This window comes from Castor canadensis, chromosome 11, assembly GCF_047511655.1.
Source record: "Castor canadensis chromosome 11, mCasCan1.hap1v2, whole genome shotgun sequence".
Classification (NCBI taxonomy): domain Eukaryota; kingdom Metazoa; phylum Chordata; class Mammalia; order Rodentia; family Castoridae; genus Castor; species Castor canadensis.
The window spans coordinates 15,994,440-16,017,436 of NC_133396.1; the positions used below are offsets into that span (position 1 = coordinate 15,994,440).

At 43.8% G+C, this 22,997-nt stretch overlaps 1 protein-coding gene across 1 annotated transcript in view; it reads right to left on the reverse strand.

Moving 5' to 3' along the window:
• The window catches only part of Pitpnc1 (phosphatidylinositol transfer protein cytoplasmic 1), a 245,535-nt gene that overhangs the window by 81,875 nt on the left and 140,663 nt on the right, over window positions 1-22,997 (reverse strand). Inside the window, exon 5 of the mRNA XM_074045478.1 lies at window positions 12,246-12,317. Coding sequence (XP_073901579.1) covers window positions 12,246-12,317 — 72 coding nt within the window. The remainder of the gene's footprint in view (window positions 1-12,245; window positions 12,318-22,997) is intronic.

Consider the following 22,997-nt stretch of genomic DNA (forward strand, 5'->3'; position numbering starts at 1 on the left):
GGACAGGAATACCACAGGAGTGATGCTGTGTCCTGGTTGATATCCAGCCCTCCCTGAGACTGACTGATAATGCTGTAGCCACCAGGTTTCTCTATGGTGAAATTACTTAACCTTACCTTTCCATTAATATATACTGTTTTTTTGCAGGCTGGGAACTCACTATGTAGCCCAGGCTGGCCTTGAACTCCCAGTGAATCTTCCTACTTCAGACTCCCTGAGTGCTGGGAATATAGGTAGATACCACCACGCCTGACTTCTATCAATAAATAATTTGCAGAGAGAACCTTTGAGACCATGTAAATATCCTCTTCCTCATCACAGTTTGCGTATACTAGTGACAGCATCCCGTGATATTTACTCACAAATTAATTATAGTGACAGCCGCAAATGATGCTTTTTCTTCCACAAGTCCTTCTGCACTGGCTTATTTGCTCAAACATACATTGCACAGGAAACAGTTCCAGTGTTGTTAGCCCATACTATGTAAGAAACAAACTTATGATTTAGAATTCAATATCAGTTTACTATTCTTACTGTCTTTATTTAATTATTTATTTTGGGAGTACTGGGGTTTAAATTAAGGACCTTGTGCTTGCAAGGCAGGTGCTCTACTGCCCTCTTATAGTCTTCTTTCTGTATTTATTTATTTATTTATTTATTTATTTATTTTGTGGTACTGGGGCTTGAACTCATGGCCTTCACCTTGAGCACTCCACCAGCTCCTTTTTTGTGAAGGGTTTTTCTAGATAGGGTCTCATGGAACTATTTGCCCCAGCTGGCTTCGAACTGTGATCCTCCTGATCTCTGCATCTTGACACACTAGGATTACAGGTGTGAGCCACCAGTGCCAGGCCCTCTTTTAGTCTTTAGACTGAGAATATATGGTCAAAGTACTTCATAATTAACAATTACCTGGGTAGGGGTAGGTTTCTTTTCCCTGCCCCCTCAATGTGGTTATTCATTTAAAATACGGTTAGGGTCACTTGTTTCGGTTTATATTCCTTTTTAGAGTGCCTCTCTGCTTCCTCACAACCTTATTTGGTTGTATTATTTTTGAATGTGGAAGACAGTAACATGATTTCAAAAGTTGGACTGTTTAAAAAGGCATACCCCAGAACTAGTGCTTCTCTCTCCATCTTTCCATCCTGTTACCACCCTCCTGCTATATATAGCCATTCTCATTAGTCTCTAGTTTGTCCTTCCCAGGTTTTCTTTTATAAGTCAAGCAGATAATGGATGCTTTCTTATTTCCTTTCTTACACAAAGGAAGAAAACCATAGATGGTTTCACAAATTGGTGTACTATGGCAAGGACCAACTTATCTTCTCTGTATCATTCAGTTTTAGCACATGTGCCATCAAAGTACACACCTTTTCTTTTCTTATTGCATTGTCTACTTTCTCTCTAAAATACTGGACAATAGTGGGGTCATAGCAGGCATTCTTGTCTTTTGTTCCTGACTTGGTTTAATGACTTATGCTTCAACACTCTGAGCATCGATCACATGCCAGGTGTTCTGGATGAAGCCTTACACAAGAAAGACTTGGTCTTAGAGCTTTTATACATACAGTAACAGTTAAATGAGCGATTAGAATACAGCATAAGTACTGTGGTTAGGGAGGCACAAATACGATGTTATATAAATATGCAGAAGCTCAGCAGGGATGTACACACTTGAAAGTCGAGTCTCAATCATCTCCATGGACCTTTTCAAAACTTCAGGACACAACTCAGAGTATAAAATTACTTAGAATCAAGGGTTTTGCAATTCAAGAAAAAACAAAAACCTTCTGTTAGCTGGGGCATGGGGATCATGCCTACCATCCCAGCACTTGCAAGGTTAAGACAGGAGGATTGGGAGTTTGAGGCTAGCCTGTGTTACATAGCAGGTTCCAGGTCAGCCTGGGCTACATATTAAGATCCTGTCTCAAAACAACAAAAAAACCCTCCAAAACAAAATATAAAAAAAAGTACTCCTCTTTATAAACACCTTTTGGGTAAATAAATTCAACCAGAACACAATCATAAAACCAGCTACGATCAGACTATAACTCTTTTTCTGTTTCAGAAATGAAATCAGGACATCACAAAAAAGAGAGATGGCATAAAACTTCTGCTTTCCAGAACTAAAAAAGAAAAAAATGAAAGTCATTGTGTGACCCTGAGTGCATTACTTGAGGTGTTATTGCAACAAGTGAATAGTTCTTCAATATTTATAAGAATTTTTTAAGAAGAAAAAACACACATATAAATAAAAAAGTTTGGGCTGCAACATGAGAGTGAGAGGATGCTGCATAACCATTCCTTCCTAAACATGCCACCAGGCATCTCCTAGGACAAGGACATTCTCCTACCTGGCCACTATGTAATGATCACAGGCAAGAGATTTAATATTGGCTCAACACTGTGTCACACAGTTATCTAACATGGGGTCCACTTCAAATATCCCCAACTGTCCCAGTAACATCTTTTCTTGCTCCTCACACCCACCCCCACTCCCCACTCCCCACTCTTGGATCTAATCAAGGACCAGGTGTGAGATTTAGCCCTCAAATTCTCCAGTCTCTTTCAGTGTGAGCTAGTTCCTAGGTTTTTGTTTGGTTTTGAACTTTTATGACCTATTTTATTTATTTGGTGAAAATGAGGTTTGAACTCAGGGCTTCATATTTGCAAAGCAGGCGCTCTACTGCTTGAGCCACACTTTCAGTCCATTTTGCTCTGGTTAGTTTGGAGATGGAGTATCATGAATATTTTCCTGGGCTGGCCTCAAATCTCGATCCTCCTGATCCCAGCCTCCCATGTAGCTAGGATTATAGGCGTGAGCCACTGGTACCTGGCTGACAAATTTATTTTTAAAAAGTTTGGCCAGCTGTTTTGTATAGTTCTCTTAACTTGTATTTGTCTGATTTTTTTCCTTATGATTGAGTTCAGGTTAAACATTTTGGAAAGGGTGGGCCACAAGTAAGGTGGCATCCTTCTTGGTATGTCACAAGGGGAGGCATATTATGTTTGTTTGCTCAATTATTTGTGTTGCAAAATTGGCCCCTTGTGATCTCCATTAGATTTCTGTTTATTATTAACACACAGTCTCTGGAATGACTCTGAAATGGTATGAATGTCTTCTTCCCAGTACTTGGAAATAGCACCAATGTCCTGTCTCCCAATACTTGTTTCACTCAGTGGTCTCAGTTCCCATTGATGACTCAGTTATTACTACAGGAGCTGTAAAGTGGTCACCCAGACCTTGATACTTGGTATTCCTTTTCTAGCTTTGACCTCCTGTTTCCCAATCGTGATTCAGCATCCTCTCTGATTACACTGCTTTTGACCAGTTTGGTTAACTTCCTTACCCTTGGTACTAATACATTAGAGGAGGCATTCTTTTTGGAGTAGCATGGGTGAACCAGGCTCAGACAGAAAGCAAACTCTACTATAAGCTCTATCTGTAGTAATAATGATTATTAGCAATAATTCTAGCTTCTTTGACTGTGGACATAAGCTGCAATGTGGTTATACCTCTGAGAATCAGAAAGCCAACCCTCGTGCTGGATAGGATTCCTTTTGCCCATGTTTTAACAACCAGCTCTCAGACCACAAATTGTCCCACAAATAGCAATGGCCACATCTTAAGGAATCGGACACAATCTGCTTTGCCGTTGTCCTCAAAATGACACCATTAGACACAGATAGAGTAAGTACATCGACTTTCTACTTTACAGACCAAAGTGGATAATAACCCTTCCAAACTGCAAATGGGGGTGTTTTGTACAGCCTTCCTTTTCACCATGCACTGACTTATTAAATAAAATTGCAGATTTTGTAGGTGGCTGGTTATAATAATCTAAGGTTAAAAACAGAACCATAAAAGTCGAAGACATCAGAGATCTTGTCTAAAAATAAAGCAAATGCTTTTTTTCTTTCTATAATCCTCAATTAGAAGCCATTTAAGGAAAAGATAATCAGCTCCAGGGACCTGTAAATATGGATTCCACAGTTCTCTGTGGCACTCCTGCTTTACAAATTAATTTTAGTACATTTCGAAATGTGTTAATAACCATGCTATTTTACCATGCTGCCCTCTAGATGTTGCAAGTACTAATAATGAAACAAACTTCATGATAACTTTCGTAAGAACAAATCCTCAATAAATACAGCTCTCCTAAATATGATGAAATTTCCCTTTCATCAGATGGTAACTTCCAGGGTTAGCTACTTGGGACCAGGAGGAGAACATTTCTGGTCATCTCTCCAAAGCAATGCAAGATGAGCCCAGGCTCATCGTCTAATTTCTTAAAACTGAGAACAGCTCAGTGATCAAAAATGAGTCTTCTCTAAGAGGTGGAGATAATAATCAGAAAGCCATCGGGGCACCCTTCACAAGACCCAGGTACTCTCCATACTGGTGCTTCTGGAACTGCCCATCTTCTGTCACTCTTGTCCCTGGATAATCTCACCCATTTCTACCTCTGAATTATGACTCACACCTCTCGGAACTCCAGGTTCATATATTCAACTTCCTACCTGTCATTTCCTCTTCATTGTCACACTGGAACCTCAAACATCATGTCTAAGGTGGCACTCTTGATTTGCCTCTCAGAACCTGCTTCTCCACTGCTCCCAGGAGGGCAATGGAGTCACCTCCCACCCAGGGTCAATAGACAAAGCCAGGAATCCTGATGCCATTCTTTTTATTTATATTTATTTATTTATTTATTTTTATTATTCATATGTGCATACAAGGCTTGGGTCATTTCTCCCCCCGCCCCCACCCCCTCCCTTACCACCCACTCCGCCCCCTCCCTCTCCCCCCCACCCCCTCGATACCTGGCAGAAACTATTTTGCCCTTATCTCTAATTTTGTTGAAGAGAGAGTATAAGCAATAATAGGAAGGAACAAGGGTTTTTGCTGGTTGAGATAAGGATAGCTATACAGGGAGTTGATTCACATTGATTTCCTGTGTGTGCGTGTTACCTTCTAGATTAATTCTTTTTGATCTAACCTTTTCTCTATTTCCTGGTCCCCTTCTCCTATTGGCCTCAGTTGCTTTTAAGGTATCTGCTTTAGTTTCTCTGTGTTAAGGGCAACAAATGCTAGCTAATTTTTTAGGTGTCTTACTTATCCTCACCCCTCCCTTGTGTGCTCTCGCTTTTACCATGTGCTCAAAGTCCAATCCCCTTGTTGTGTTTGCCCTTGCTCTAATGTCAGCATATGAGGGAGAACATACGATTTTTGGTCTTTTGGGCCAGGCTAACCTCACTCAGAATGATGCTCTCCAATTCCCTGATGCCATTCTTACTTTCCCCTCCTCATGTCCACATCAATTCCAACAGAAAGTTAGTCTGTTGCCAATATATACCCATCCCTCCCATCTTCATCCACTGCCATCTTTCCAGACCAATCCATCTTCTTGGTCTTGGAGTCCAGTACCCTGCCAACTGGACTCCTGGCTTTCATTCTTGCTATTCTAGTATTTATTCTCCAAAGAATGAACAGAAAAACACCTAAAAACATAAATCACTTAATGCAACACGGAATCCTAACCTGGATTCTGGAATTGAAGACAAAAGGACATCTGTGGGAAGACCTGTGAAAGCTGCAAGAAGTGTATGGCTTTGACAAAGGTATCAGGGTTAGGGAAGATTGACATCTTAAATACTACAGGCAGTTGGGCTAGAGGATATATAGAAACTATGCACGCACTAACTTTGCAACTTTCGTGCAAAATAAGATTACTCCAAAATAAAAAGGTTACTTAAAAACTCCACAAACAATACCATGTGATTCTTTTGTTGAAAATTCTTGAATAATTTCCTTCTGCACTACAATGCCAACTCTTTGCCAGGGTCCCATAGGTCTCACACCATCTGGCTTCACTACTTTTCCATTCTTATCTGCTCGTGCTACCAGTGCTCTGGCCGTTGGTTCTCTGTCAGTTCCTGGAACATGGTAGTCTGGGGCCAGGGCTCGTGCCCTTTACTGCCTCTCTATTACTCTGCCGAGGCGCCATAGCAAATACCACAGACTGGGTGGCTTCAAAACAGGATTTAATTGTCTAATAGCTCTGGAGGCCAAAAATCCAGGAGCAAAGTGCTGGCAGGGTTGGTTTCTTCTGAGGCCTCTCTCTAGGCTTGCAGACAGGCTGGATTAAGGCCCACCCTAATGGTCTTGTTTTAAATTAATCACCCCTTTAAAGGCCCTGTCTCCAACTAAACTCAGTCACATTCCTAGGGTTTCAACATGTGAGTGGGTAGGGGATGCAGTTCACCTCTTAACTTCCTGTTTCCCTGGAAAACCCTCCAGATAGTGGGCTCTCTCCTATACTCAGGTCTCACATGGACTTTTCATGTTTTCTCAGGGGCTTTCTTGACTACATGGCTTCTAGCTGATTCTTCCTGTCCTGTTTATTGTCTTCTTGGCCCTAATTATAGCTGCGATTCCTTTATTTGTTTGTTTTCTACTCTGCTTTCCCCATTCCATGAGCAATGGAGAATTGGTCTGTCTGTCTATGTGTCTTATGGCTGTATCAATGCCTCTTCTAATGCCTGGCACAAAGTAGGTGCTCCAAACCTGTTTACCAACCAATGGTTTATTGACAGCTCAGACAAAATAAGTCTCATTAGGAAAAATGTCATTAACACAGTTAACCTAAGGTGCCATGGCCACCACCAGTGGCAATGTCTAATATTTGGAGAGCAACTTAATACTTCCATGTATAATAACCTCTAGGAGCCCTCCACACACTAAGGCAAGCATTACTTGTTCTACTATCTTAATAAAGAAATCAAGATTCCAATTGGTTAATGAATTACTTAAGGTTGTAGTTGGAACTTCTACACTGTACTGATCTTTTTGTCTCACAAAGAACAAATTTGTGTTCTTTCATTCTGACACAGATGAACTAGAAACTAAATAAATTCCAAATACTTTCTTTTAGTCAACCTCCAGGGAGAGAGAGCTCTGTGAAAGACAGAGCTAAGTTTCCAGGAACTGGAAAAGAACTAGACGTTCTTTCCATCTTATCAGAGAACTGTCCATGCTGAGAAATAATGTCTTTGTCAATATGTGCCTAACAAGTATATATATGTGTATATATACTTGTATATATGTGTATATATGTCACACACACAAATATATATATATATACATATAGATACATATATACACATATATATACATATATATATGTATATATATATATTCAGTGCCTTAGGGCCACTGGATAGAGTGGTAGGTACAACCAAACAGGCTTTTTGGAAACTTTAATTTTAAGAGTACGAAGAAGTGAAGACATTGAGAGAGCCTGGTTTTGAGAGTTTGTGTCTTAAATCTGTTAGTTCTCAGCCTTATTATCCCTTAGACTCACCTGGGGAGCTTTAAATATCCCAGTACCTGGACATGACGGAAGATAAATGAAATCAGTATCCCTGGGGGGTGAGATGGTGGCATCCATGATTGCTAAGCTTCTCCTGTGACTTTAATTCTCAGTCATAACTCAACCACTGGTCTAGCTTTTCAGTGGGTTGGAATGGCCTCTCCTATGTCCTGCCACAGAGCACATATGAGGTTTAGCCAGAGGGTGGACCATAGCACTGTGCCCACTCCCATTTGGAGAATTCAGCCTTCTGGAAGGGAGTGTTACATTCTTCATTTGTGTTAGCTGCTTTTCCATCAGTCTGCACTGAGGCCAATTAAACCAAAATCCCAGGGGATGGGGACTCAGGCATGCGCGCTTGTTAAAAGTTCTCAGGTGAGGACAGTGTGCAGCCAAGGCTGAGAGCTGCAGTTGTAAATGGTGCTGCTTTGTTTGGAAAAGGAAGTGAGGCTCAGACTGCCCACATTAACCTCATGGGAACACCAGTCACCGGGCAGCAGATGTCACAGGAGTGGCCTCTCCTTCAGCTGAACCAGGCGGCACTAAGCACTGATGCTCTTAGATTCAGATTTAAGATCTTGGATAAACATCCCACCCTTGCCTTGGCAGGGCGCCATCCTCCCCAGCACTAATTAGGGCCTAAATAATTCTTATCTGTACATGCATAAAATAAATGAGCCTCAATTTAAGACAACTCCCCCATTGTGTCCTGGCTAATATAATCCCAGTTTGCAACTTTTCACGATCATAAACTTACTACTTTTATTTTTAACAGGGAGAAGGTATTTGAATGCAGTCATCCTGACACTATTTTTTTTCACTAGATTTTGGATCATGTAAAAAATTACTTATATGATAACTGATAATAGGATAACAACATGTGCTCTCTTCAACCACTAATCAATGTGATTATCACTAGCACCCTTCAATTTAATTGCTGCTTCTTATTATCATCCGTTTCATTAAATTTTTGGCAGTTCGGGGAGGGAAGGATGGAAGCTGAAGATAAGGCTACACACCCAGAACTTGCAGCAATGAGCCAGTTTATTAACTAGCTTGGCAATGCAGTGAGACAAGGGAATTATTCACCACTGTGCTGCCTTCTAAATAAACTCTACCTCCCACCAAAAACTCCATGCTCAACTCTGGACAGAAAAAGAGCATGCCAGCATGTGCCATGGGCTCCAGGTTCTGGTTTTGAAACCCTGGCTGGCCAAAGCTATCTTTTCATAATTAAAGTACTCCTTCGTACTGTGCATGTTCTGAGTTTGAAGCATTAGCAAGCAGGAATGAAACCTGAGCTCCCCTTTTCTGCCTCCCTGGGACCAACCTTGAACCAGCTGGATTATGGGCTGCTTCTGCTGAGTATGTGAATTAGAGGAGGGTGACCTGGCATTTAGCTAATCAAGCCAGGGGCCAGGCTCTTGGGTGCGATGGCCTCAGGGACAAGACTGCGCCTAGGAAGCAGAGTTGGGCAGAGGCTAGGGTGGTGACTCAAGTACACAGGCATGTCGGGCCTCTTCAGTGCAATAATGCAGCAGGACATGGACTTGGCAAGGTGAGTGACCTGACAGAGAGATAAGGAGCAACCCCACAGGCAGTGTCAGGGTCAATGTGCTGGCAGGAAGGAGGCAGCCCAGGTACCATAGCTGGCATTTCTCCTGGAGTTGGTGCCCCGAGTTCACAAGGTTGGCACGTGAGTGCCCAGGGGTTAGTGCCTCTCTCGCAGGTTGGCCTAAGGGTTGGGGACCTGGCCCTTGGCATGGGCAGGGAATGCTAACTTGGCATGGACACAGATCCTGGCTCTAAGGTGGACAATTTATATTTTCAAAAGATTTAAAATTTTTAATTGTACTTTTAATATACAATTACATAATAATTGTATATATTTCTGCAGTAAAGTAGTATTTCAGTACATGTATACAGTATGGACTAATCAGATCAGGATAACTGGCATATCCTTTACCCCAAATATCTATCATCTCTTGGGGTTGGGAACATTGTATTTTGAATTCCTAGAAGGGGAATAAAAAGCCTAAATTCCTATGAGAGTCAAGAAAAGAACTTAGCACCTTCTCCCAAAAAAAGGAGACATGGTAATAAATGAATTATGGGAACCAGAGGAAGTCCTATCAACCTATAAGGATCACAGATGAAGAATAAACTTATGAATGAGACAGAGGCACAGAGAAAAAGAGAGAAAACAAAGGAAAATTGCCACCTCCCCCCCCCCACCATATTTTCTGACTGTGCCAGGAAAAGCGATTCAGGCACCCAATCTTGGTTTTTTTGTGGTAATGGGGTTTGATCTCAGGGCCTTACGATTACTAGGCAGGCGCTATGCCACTTGAGCGACTCCACCAGCCAGCATCCGATCTTCACTGTCCTTTTCCTGAGAGTCCACCACTATGGAAAATGGCCAAGGCCACGTCAACATCCAGTGACCAGTGGTTATTCAAAGAAGTACACTGAAGCATGGAAGGCAGTTTATACCATTAAAAATCATATAACTTGTTAAAAATAACATACTGCGTGACTCAATTTTGGAGGAATTGGCTAAAAAATACATCATTAATAACCTGCACTGTGAACCAAAATGCTCACAGCACTCATCTCTGAATCATGGGGTTACTACTGGGTTTGCTTTTCTTTTTTTATGCTTTCTTTTCATTTCTCAAGTGTGAATATGTATTAATTTTCTAATCAGAAAAAAGTTGTCATTTTACATGGATTCAAGTATAAACACCAGATGACACTGTTACAGACATTGTGGATTTTATGCAGTCAGCCAGAAAAGTGCCTTTGAGTTCAGGGTGCAGACGGGGTTGGTCCAACATATCTCCCCCTTTGCGTCACCACCTTCAGCGGATGCTAACTATGGGGCTTCTGAACCCAGTGGGATTGGTGGCATTCTTCTCTCTGGAAAGTTCCGGGGGAAAAGGCATGAGGCTGGGACAACTGATACGGAGATAATCAAGTGGACAAATTCAGAGATCTGAATTTGTTCTGACCTGAGTCTTTCTAAACCAGAAGGCCAGAAAAACTTTTTTTTCTAGAAAGGGCCAGGTAGTGAACATTTCAGACCACAGGACAAGTGATCTCTGTCACAACTACTCACCTCTGCCGCCTGAATAATACACAATGGATGGGTGTGGCTGTGTTCCAATAAAACTTTATTTACAAAGAAAGCACTTTGCCAGCCCCTGAAGAACTCCAGCTTTCCTAACATGGTTCAGTAAGCTAGTGACCAGGTACAAGCTGGGTCAGTCCCTGCTAACAGATGATCATTGTAGAAGGCTGCTCCTCAGCGGCTCCCATTTTAAGGGTTAGCCAGGGGTGACTTTTCATGCCAAGGAAGGTACTGTATTGTGCACATGTTTTTGGTCATTTTATATGTTGGTCTTTGTCCCCCCACATAGACTATCAGTGGCTGAAGTTTGAGGAATGAGCCTACATTTTTAATACCATTCATGTAACTCAAACAGTGATATGTAGACAGAAGGTGCTGGATACTCCCTTCCTGAATACTGAATGAAAGAATGGATGAATGAATGTGTGTCTGCTTTAACCAAGCTGGTGTGACGTATATAGTTTTTGAATGTCACCTCTTGGAATCCACTCAAGTTCTATCCAGGCAGACTTCACCTTGAATGAGCATCCTGTGTCCCTAGGACAGGGAAGAATGACCTAAACAAAGCAGCAGCAGACTAAGACATCAGATCACAGTAAAGCGTTTCAGCCTGGGCCTCTCCATTTGTCCCTTCCAGCCTAGTCAAGTGCACAAATTACAAGCTAGCATGATGTCTATCCCACATATCCACCCATACCTTCTAGATGTTTCTAGAAGATGTCAACACAGAGAACCACACAGTAGGCCTGGCCAAAGCTGTCCTTTCTATGGGGTTGCCTGATTCTCCTTAGTGACTATTTTCAAGTCAATGGTTTTTATGAGTCCTCAGTTCTTACTTACTCAGGTGTTACCTCAGGTGGTATATTCCCACATTCTGTCTGGCATTCAGTCAAGGCACCAAAGCAGTCACCTTGTCAGAAAACTTTCTCTCTCCCCCTTTTTTGCCCATTTTGGTACAGTCCCAATCTTTATCACTTTCACAAATGCAAAACATGTCAACAAGACAGAAATTGACAGGTGAATAAATCCCTTCAGCTTTTACACACAGGCTCTTCTCACAGGTCCCATAGTCTCATCATAGGTGAGTCCTTTGGTTAAGTCAAAATGCTCACTCCTAAGAGAAAGGAATTTAGAATCTTGTCACCTTATTATCCCAGCTAAACAAATTTTGGGTAAAATCCTGGTGAAAGGATGAATTTTAAGCAATACTAATACACAAAGTTCCTGGCTACATACAATTTATAAGAGTCAGAATACCTCATGAGGTAGATATTTTGCAGGGTCACCAATTTTCAGGTGGGAAGTACATGTGGATGTGTACATACGTGAATATAAGCATAGTCCAGATAATAATTACAGTGTGCACACATACATCTGATTTTATTCTGCTCTCTAAGTAAATATTAAGTCATTGAAAAGATGTGTGTTTAATCCAATAGCCAGAAGCCAGATCCTAGGGTTCTGAGTTTCCCAACAGTCTCTGCACCTCCAGTGACAATCACTCCAGGTTGCAGAAGCCCATGGAAAGTTCATACAAATGAGAAGAAAGAAAAGCCAGCAACAAGATATTCCAAGCAAAGTCCCACAGAAATAACACTCAAGAGGTCAAAGCCCAGGACACCTCTGAGGTCCCGGGCACAGACCCTGTTGCTGGGCCTGGCGCCACCGAGGACTGTAAGAGATGTTGTGTGACTCTCAGAGCCCAAGGGGCAAGTGCAGCTCAGAATGAGGGGGCTACTCACGCGGTCATTGCTTCCTTTGTTGTCCTCATACTTGGTTTCTATATGGATGGAGAATTTCGGCAGAAAGGAGCACTAAGAGAAAAAGCAAACTTTGATTAACACATGGTTCCTCTCTCCACACACTCACTGTGGCCTCTGGCTGCTCTCTTGATCTTTGGTTGGGAACACTGCTCTAGAGCAGAATGGTTCAGCTACTCAATCAATAGCCGAATTTAAGCTGGGTGCTGGTGGCTCACACCTGTAATCCTAGCTACTCAGGAGGCAGAGATCAGGAAGATTGAGGTTCGAAGCCAGCCCAGGCAAATAGTTCATGAGACCCCCATTTCAAAAAATACCATTACAAGAAAGAGCTCATGGAGTGGCCCAAGGTGTAGGCCCTGAGTTCAAACTCCAGTACCATAAAAAAAAAATACCAAATTTAAATAAGAAAAGCTCCCTTTGAGAGCATGGACACAATTTCTTCCAGAAAGTCAGGCCAGAGACAGAACCCAGCAATGGAAGGCAAGGGACCCAAGATGACATTTCCAAAAGGCTTTCGAAAAGCAAACCCTTGAAACAGAGGTCAACTCCAGGTACGGAGAACTTATCCTTGGGGGAGCGACTGCCACTGTTGGATACCTGGAACCCCCACAATTATTATCTAAGTGACATCATAAGAGTGAAATAAAACAAAGTGCAAAAAACATAGTGATGAGGGGGTAGGGGGCAGCTCAGAGTTGGAGTGTGCACATAGTGTGCACAAGGCCCTGGGTTTGGTCCCTGGAACCGAAATGTAGATGTGGTGCTGAGCACTGAGTACTCATTCAATAAAACAGCACTGATCACTTTTCAGCTGCACGAGAGACAGGAACCTGAATTGCAACATCACCCTAGAGCCCTGCTCCCACTGAGCCCCATCTGTGTATCCAGGAGATCTGAAGGTAAGGCAGTTTGAGAAGGGGATTATGATGGATGTCAGAATAACCACCCTCCTGCTGGCACCGAACTGGGCATTAGCATTCTCAGCCACCAGAGATGGGATTGAAGGCTAATGGGTAAAATAACTGAGGAGCTCCACTGGGAGCCGCAGGAGTTGGGGAGGTGAGACCTGACGTGATCTGACCACAGTTCCCAGAGGTTGGGTCTTTTATGTATTTACACAACACTCAGAGCTTATGCTGTCCAGCACCCCTGCTAAGCTCCAGAGCTTATCCAGGCACCTCTGGATGCTTTCAAATTCTCATTCACTCATTTGCAAAATCCTAAGAGCTAAATATTATCATCATCCTGCTTTCAAGATGTGGAAAGGAAGCACAAAAAGGTTTGCTAAGTGGTTTACCATCACATAGCTGGTGCATCAGAGTCAGTACTGAAAGCTAGGAGGCCTGGTCCCAGTGTCCATGCAAACTCCTACTCTAGTGAGTCTCAAAGTGGGGTGTCTGGTCCTGCAGCAGTTGAATCACCCTAGAACTTGTTAGAATTGCAAATTCTCAGGCCCCAGCTCAATCTGACTGATCAGAAACTCTGGAGATGGTATCCAGCAGTGTAAGTTTCAGAAGCCCTCCAGGGCTCAAGTTGGAAGATCATCTCACCACACCATGCAGGGGAAAAAAACTTAGGGCGTGCATTACCCAAATGCAAAGTCCATAAACACTGCCTTCACCTCACTGACTGCACCCCCACTGTGACCACACACCCCTAAGGTGCGGCAGAGACCTGCAGGTCACCTGTAGAAGGCAGAGACCTTGGACAGGCCATGGGTAATTTTCCTGTCATCACAGTCCTGTGTGCATTTGGTCTCCACCTGTCCTGACCCCAGTGAAACAAGCAACCTGAACCTGACTAAGGAAACACGGAAACAATCAATCCCAGTAAATTGCCTTCCTGGAGGACTAGGTCCTGTGATGATTCATTATCACCTTCTCCTGCCTGCTCCCCAACTTCTCACTCGAACTGCTGTCCTCCCACCCACTTCCAGGGAGTTCCAAGGAAGGGCTGCATGCTGTGAACCAAGACCCTAGAGAAACCTCCCCACCCCCAGCAGAGCTTTGACTGATTTATGCACAAGGGAAGGTGCCCTTGCCTAAAGACCTTCTTAAAAATGACAAGCCTTTAGGGAAATCGATTTTGTACTTTTTAACCTGTAATTCATCTGAGAGTCAATCCAATGAGTGGCAAGAGAAGACTGCAAAGCAGGGTGCCAGTGGATCTGGGGGTGCCGAGTAGAAAGCCCTAAGGAGGTTTTTATTGGTTGAACCTCTAAACCACTTAACTAGGTCAAGCAGATGAATTTTAGCATTTGGGTATTAAACCCAGATATGAAATGCAAAAAGACCATGCAAATTAGCAGATGTTGTTATTTTTGAGTTGAGGACTTGGGTTATTTTCATATCAGATTGGCAACTGTGCGGCAAGGTGGCAGGACTGGGTCCTGACAGGACCACTGCAGGCTGGTCCGGGATTTCTCCTTGGGCAGATGGTTTGGGACTGGTAAACCCCTTGGGATAGCTGATGGCTGGTTCTTGGAGCCCTGGGGGATTCGTGTATCTCAAGCTACAGTCAGAAGTCTCTGTGGCTCTAGGCATTTCCAGAGGTGTCCTTAAATTCTTTCTAGTGAGATGTGCATCTTAGATACACTTCTGTCTGCTCCAGGCATGTTGGAGCCTCTAAAAATCCAGCCCACGAATCCTAGCAAACCCTAGCTGTTAGGCAGGGTCCTTTATTACTCCCTGGTTGTACCGCATGCACTGAGTTGTCCTGAACCCCTTCTCTCCGGCAGGGTGCCTAGCTTCACCTTTCTGCTCTTACAGGTGATCACCTTGATTCACAGTCTGATGAGAACACAGACTGTGACAGAAATACCTACACCTCTCTTTCCTCCACTTCAAATATACTTATTTCTTTAGGTGTCTTGTTTTTTGTGAATCAGAGAAAGATATTCCAATGCAAAAAGAATACAACGACAAGACCTGACATTATAGTCAGTGACTTGGGCTCAAATCCTAAATGTATTGATTTAGCCAAATTCTTTTATGGTTTGTAGCCTCAGTTTCTCCATTTGTAGAATGGAAACAATCCCCTTTATTCACATATGGAGATCAGTGAGATCATAAAAGTAACTCCCAGCGCAGTGCCTGGCACACAGTAGGTGCACAGTAAAAAAAATAAAAATTGGGGAGGCTTTTCTTTAGAACTGCCTCTTCTCCCTGCCTCCTCCCCTCAGCCTAAAAACATAAGAACTGCATATTCTTTTTTCTTTTTCTTTTTTTTGAGGTATTGGGGTTTGAACTCAGGGCCTTCACCTTGAGCCATCCACCAGCCCTTTTTTGTGATGGTTTTTTCAAGACGGGGTCTCGTGGAACTATTTGCCCGGGATGGCTTCAAACTGAGATCCTCCTGATCTCTGCCTCCTGAGTAACTAGGATTACAGGTGTGAGCCACTGGCACCTAGCTAAGAAGTGTCATATTCTTAAAAAAAACAAATAAGCGGGCATTTCTCAAGTGGTAGAGTGCCTCCCTAGCATGCTAGATGCCCTAAGTTCAAATCCCAGTACTGCAAAAAAAGAAGAAACAAATAAACACAAAGTTCCTTGATTGTTCCTTCCTCCATCTGTAACCAGTGCCATTTCCCTTGGTCTTTCCACTCAGACCTCAGAGAGTCCTCAGTGCTTGCCTTTTTGCCTCACACTTCTTCTCACCCAGCACAGTGTAATCTGAGGGTGACTGATTCTCAAGGCATTTCCAAACCAGCAACACCTTTCCCTTCATGCCCTGGAGACCTCACTCACTATATAATATGGCTGAGCAACTCCTCTGTTCCCAACAGCAGTTTCTTCTGGGCCTCTCTTTCCTCCCACACCCCTTGGATGTAAGTCATCCCACTGCCTTCTTACTCTAAACCCCCACCTCTGGTCATCTCACCCACGTGACTTTTCTACCACCATGTTTTGTGGATACCTCCCAAATTGACAGCTTTAATTCTAACATCTCAGTTTGCAGCTGTCCCTGTAGGTACATTAAATTTAAAAGTTCATAATGAACTTGAATGTTCTCCCACCAAATACATATAGTGTTTTAACACGTTACCACAAACTTGGTGGCTTAAAACACTAGACATAAATTATTTCTTTCACAGTTCAGGAGGCTGGAAGTCTGAAATCAATGTGTGGCCATGGCTACATTCTCCCTCCCTTCCCAAAGGCTCTATGGAAGAAGACTTTCTTGCCTCTTTCAGCTTCTGGTGGCACCAGGCATTCTTTGGCTTTTGGGTACATTGTTCCAATGTTACCTCCATCTTTAACACCTCCTTCTTTCCTCTGTGCCTTCTTCTCTCCCTTTTTGTTTCCTTTTCTGTCTTTCGTTCTTTTTTTGTGAGCATAGACCGTTTATTAAGGGAAAGAATGAAAGCTCCCTCGGGAAGGAGGGGTCCTGAGTGGGTTGCCCTCTCTCTTTCTTTTTTGGACACAAGGTCTCACTATGTAGCCCAGACTGATCTTGAACTCACAATCCTTCTGCCTCAGCCTCCAGAGTGCTGGGATTACAAGTGCTGCAGGCTACCACATGGTTCTTCTCTTCTTATAAGGACCCTGGTCAGGGGATTTAGGCCCATCTGGGATGTAGATCCACTCCTTACTTGCACCAATACCTCCAGCTACCAGGTCTCCTAGCCTGAGATTGCCTTCTGAAACCTTCCCCCAAGACCATGTCAAGGCCAGGTGTGGTGGTGCAAGTCTGTTATCCCAGTTACAATGGAGGCCATAGCTAGGAGCATGGTCTGGGGAAAAATGTGACATTCTACCTAAAAAATAACTGAAGTGTTGAGGTTAAGTACCTGTCTAACAAACACAAGGACCTGAGTTCAAACCCAAGTACCGCCAAAACCCAAATCAAAACAGAAACCAAAACCCATGTGAAACAACACTTCTGGATGATTACACTGCCCTTCCCCGCCCCCACATGAGCAGCGGCCTCCTTTTGTCTACCACACTCCCCTCTCCTTCGCTTCAGTACTCCCGGCTGTCTGTGTGTCTGGCTCCCCAACCAACGCTCATTGGAAAATGAACAAAACTCCAACAGGAGGGTCCTCCCCTACACTCATGTCTGTACGTCCCAGTCATCCCTGTGAGTCAATGTTGAAGTGACTTCTTTAAGCTTGCTCAAATACTGCTTTCTATGATGAATCAATTTGCTTCAGCTAGGAATATGCCATCAACCCAGTAATTCTCAAATACTCGGGGAAAAGGGAGACCCTCACCTTCCAACCCTGGACTTTCTCATAATATTGGCTACATCCTAAAGACTCAGACACATCTCCCTGAGGGGTGTTCCATTCACTAGAGACCTGTCAGGAGTGTGGGAGTGGGAACGCTTGAAGCTGCTCAGAGAGACAGAGATCAGGAAGGGCCAGACATTGCCTAACACTGGAAGCTATCGAAGGAAACTGGAGGGCTCGGGTATGGCACAGTAATTTGCGGATACAGAATACCGAAAGTGCCATTTGGTCCGTAACATGGAAGAAAGACGCAAGTACCCATGTTGGTCAGAGGTCTGAGATGGCCTCTAGAGCTGCAGGCCCTGGTGTCATGTCCTGTGTGTCCTCTCCTTCTGGGTGGACAGACCCTAGGCATGTGAGAGGATGAAATCTAGGATGACTCCCTGGAGTCTTTGACTGATGGCACTGTGACAAGATAGTCACTCCTAAGATTCTGTCACAGAATCTAAGAAGTTGAGATTGTTTTGTTAGCTTTGAAACTTTGAGAGGGCCAGGTAGCTAGGACTGGAGGAAGGCCTCTGGTCACTGAGGGGATGGCTGAAAAGAAAGTGGGGACTCAAGCCTACAACCATAAGGAAGTGAATGCTGCTGACACGCAGGACCCTGAGGCCTGGGTGAGGTCGGAGCCTTGGCTGACACCCCAGTTTCAATCTGGCCAACGACTCAGCAAACCTGGGCCTTAACTCTTCACCCACAGAGACAGCAAGATAATAAATTGTGTTGTTTTCAGTTGCTAAGTTTGTGGGAAATTTGTTACGTGGCAGTAGAAAACTAAACATTTTCCTTCCAAATCAGCCATCTGGCCTGAATTTGCATAAACATCATTCACTTTGAGGTTTGAAGACTTTCAGAGGAACTTGTACTCCTTCTGACTTAGTCACTCCACCTGGAATATTACAGGCCTGGTCCACAGCCATTGACAATTGCCCAGCGAGGTAATTTACAAGTAATCAATGCCAGTGAACTTGTCATTAGCTGGTGCTCGCATGCAGAGGTATGCACCTGGCTCTCAAAGGGAGTATGATGGTTCAGTGACTTTAGTTGAAGCCCCAACTTTTTTTCTTACAAAGTGTGTGACTGGACAAATTTCCTCTGCCCTTTGAGCTTCAGTGACCTCATCTATCCAGAGACAATCCCAACCTTGTAGCTGTGTGGTAAGGATTGGGCCAATGCATGTCCAAGGCCAGGTAATGTCTGTAGAAGAGGTTCGGGGGAAACGCCGGCCTACTCCATGCGCCCTCTCCATGAAATGCCCATAAACAAAACAGATGAGCAAACAGGAAGTAGGTCCTCCACTCTGAATGTGCGGAGGTGCACTGGAGGTGGTGGGCTTGCTGGACACCTAACCGGTCCTCTCCATGCATGGATCGGAGCCAAGGCCTAGAGACTGGGCTCTGCCTGCCTCACTCTGACCCCTGGCCTGTTCTGCTGCTGCAGATGTGATACTGTGTCTTGCAGGCTCCATCCTTCGTAACTCCTTCCTCTGGACAGGTGCCCTCTCCCCTTGCCTTGTCTCCTAGCTTTCTCTCCATCCCATGCTGACTACAAGCAGGGAAACAAGAAGTCCACTAGGACTCTATGAACTTTCTTTCCTACATCTACAGGCTATGTGCCCTCTGATTCACTCGGCCAAGTTACAAAAATGGAGGTTCAGAGTAGTTAAGAAATAGTGTCAAAAAATAGAAGTCGGGAGCCCCAGGGGCCAGGGAGGATGACTCTGCTTACAGAGGGTTAGGGCCGTGGCTCTAGAGCTCTCATCCCTGGGGCATCCTAGGAAGTCATTTCGGCTCCTCCCACCTTTCCTTCCTCTCCTGGACCAGCTCCAGATCTCAAATCCTCTTCCTCATGAAAAAAATCTTTCCGTCTCTTTCTTCTTGACGAGATGTACAGCTTAGAAGGGAGAATAAAGGAGAGGAAGAATCATTAAGAAAAAAAATCCTGCGGGCACAGTGGCTCATGCTTGTAATCCTAGCTACTCAGGACGCAGAGGATCAGGAGGGACACAGAGATCTGGAGGATCGCGGTTCGAAGCCAGCCAAGGCAAATAGGCCGCAAAACCCTATCTCGAAAAAACCCTTCACAAAAAAAGGGCTAGTGGAGTGGCTCAAGGTGTAGGCCCTGAGTTCAAGCCCTAGTACTGAAAAAAAAAAAATTCCCTTAATTACTTCCAGGGTTTATTTTGCCTTGGACCCTCTAAAGAAACCAGGGAAACAGGGCAGAAGCTCTCCTGTGCCTCCTCTTTGATTTTCTCGCTTAGATCCTCCCAAGCTGTTTTATTTCATATAAATAGATGAAGTCCATCAACCATAATCTCCTTTGTTCACCCCTCTCCCCCACGTACCTATATACATACCTATCTTTTATCATTAATATCTAAGTCAGTGTTCAAAGGGGTTTCACAATGTATTTCTGCTGTGAGTACTTTGGTTCAGCAGAAACCTCCCACCCTCTATTTTCCAACAGCTTTCAATACATAAATTTGCATCCTCTACCTTCACAGGTATTGTTTTATAATATGGTTGATGCTCTGTCATTGTCTTTTCCTTTCCCTCCTTCCCATAGAGTAGTTCCATTACTACAAACATGTTCTATGTATCAGTTTGTATATGATCATGTTTGTTTTTGTGAACCTGTTTTTCTTATACATACTGTCAGAAATTTGGGGACGTACACACTATTTGTTCCTGTCACATAAGCAATACTTGGCATTTTTCTGTTAGTACCTCAATTTTTTTTTTTTTGTAGTACTGAGGTTTGAACTCAGGGCTTCTCACTTGCTGGGCAGCTGCTCACTGCCTGCCCAAGTTGTGCCTCCAGCACCTTTTTCTCTGGTCATTTTTGAGATAGGGTTTTGCTTTTTGTTCAGGCCTACTTGAGGCTTCCCTGTCAGAGCTGCTATGACAGGCATAGGACACCATGCCCAACTTTTCAGAAGAATCTTACTAGTGTTGCTGACACCTGCTCTCCACCATGACTGGCTCTCTTTATATCTAGTATCGAAGTGCATTTGTTCTTTTTTTGTGTGTTTTTGCATTATTGGGGATTGAACTCAGGGCCTTGCAAGCGTGCTACAGCTTGAGCCACACCTCCAGCCCATATCAGTGCATCTTTAATTGGCCTTCCAAACCCAAAAGAGTCCACTGGGATAAACCGCTCATTGGAAACGGATCATTGGGTACTGTAAAATCTCCAGTACCCACAACTGAACGAGCAGAGAGGGGATGGTTCTTTGTTGAGCATTAAATTCATCTACGTAAAGCTTTTGGAAGTGATGAGGGGATCAGTAGTCGGGAAGAAGAGTGCCAGGAAAGATGAGGCCTTTGCAAGAAGAATTTCCAGACACAGACTCTCCCAGGTATAATGTCAGGAAATCAAAGCATTGTGTACCAAATGCAAGGTACAGTCACATTCCCAATTCACTACAGATACGCCTCGGAAAAAATGAAGAGCTATTTTTGGTCCTGTGATTGATTAGCGTTGCTATGGCAATAAGAAACACTTATGAGAACAAAACTAAATGTAAGCAAACCAAAGTCTTAAAGAGAAAGGGTCCAACACATTGGAGAAAGTGGAGTCCATTTCTAGGCGGTTTGCTGGAAACCCTGTTTGCTGACTCCTTATCTGCACAGGGAGCAGGGATGGTGGCTGTTGAGAGTGAGGGTGGTGGGGACAAGTCTGAGGCTCTGCAGAGTCCTGACCTTCAGAAGCTAGCAGTGGCCAAACTTCTCAGAGAAAGGGTAGTATTCACTTTGAAGGCTGTCATTTCTGTCATCCAAGGATCTAACACTCCCACAGTACCAGCCTATTGAAAAACTGTGAGCTGTACCAACTTCCAACGTAAAATAAAAACCATACTCTTTAGAACAGTGTATTTCTAAAACCTACGTCATGCAACCTCATCTGCCAGACTGTTGAAAAACAGATCAGGCCTCTCTCCTGTAGATTTCCTGTCAGTGAGTTGGTCAAGTCCCAGTGCCAACCTCCAAATTCAGGAGTTGAGTGTGCCTTTTGAAAAAAACCAAAACAAAAAAGCAAGCAAGCAAATAAACAAACAAAAACCTACTCTATTCAGGGCCTGGTGGGGGGTAGGCCAGTGGTAGAACACCGCATGTAGCAAGTGTGAGGTCCTTGGTATGAACCCTAGCTCCACCAAAAAATGAACAAATAAATGAGTGAAGAAATAAATGAAGGCCTCAAGGCTGGGTGTGGTGGCATACACCTAGAATTCCAGCAGTCAGGAAACTGAGGCAGGAGAACCCAGAGTTCAAGGCCAGCAGGGGTTAGGTGTGCTCGTGTACACTTGTGGTTTCAACTACTCTGGAGGCAGAGTGGGAGGATCAAAGCCCAAGACCTGCCAGAGCGCGGTTAGCTTGAAACCCTATCTGAAAAACAACAAAAAAAACCCTCAAAGCAAAAGGACTGGAGGGAGTGGCTCAAAGGATGGAGCGCTTGCCTAGCAAGCATGAAACCCTGAGTTCAATCCCTAGAACTACAAAAGGCTAGCCTGGGCTACATAGTGAGACCCTGTTCCAAAAAAGCAAAAGAAAGAAAGAAAAGAGACCTTAGCCCAAACACTCAATGCCTTCCTAGTCACCAGCCCAAATCCTCTCAAATCTGAGAGCAGCGCCTCACAAGGAGGTTTAGAATCAAGAAAGTAGGAGAATCAAGAAGCTAGCTTGGGGTTTATAAGCTTTTAAAAGATCATTTCCTTTTAACTTCTATCTGGAACTCAACGCCATATTGTCCCGACAGCATGCCACCCATGTTCCCTGCTATCCATGAACATGAAACTCCACATGAACTTGACCTTCTCTCTAATGGAGTCCCTGGCAATGGCATGGATTCCCTGTTACTATATTCTATTTTGTCATATTAAATGTCCTCCAGACAGGGAATTTCAAGTTGAGATGAAATCATGAACACAATTGGATTTGTAAATGTCCCCCGCCTTTTACCAACAGGACACTCACAATATTCCACAGGACTGGTAAGACCAGAGTTGAGGGCTTCCTAGACACTGGGGCCGGAGGCACGAGAAGGTAAATGAGAAAAGCCTGTGCTGCTTGTAAGATAGGAAACTGTGGGTGGTGAGTGTGTGTAAAGACAGTTGGCATCTACTTCTATTTTGTTTTGTTTTGTTTTTGCTTTCTTGGTATCTAGGTTTTAGACTACTTTCCACTTTCTTTATCTTTATCAGGAAATTCTTACCCTTCCATGTAGATAGAAATTTTGCCCATACTTAGATGGCAAAATCTAAACTTCTCTTTTGTGCAAGGAAGATCTTTAATATACATGTCAATGTCCACCTGCTCTGCTAGAAGCTCAGACTCTTGAGTCCACCTGCAGGCAATAAAGCAAAGGCAATAAGGGGAAACATCTGGGGTCCCTTTGGTGCTCTGGATTCTGAGGGCCATGTGTGACCATCCATACATGGTGGTCAGAGTGAAAGGGTAGTTGGGGGAAAAATTGCAAGAAGATTGTTCCAGAAAAGTGAGAAGAGG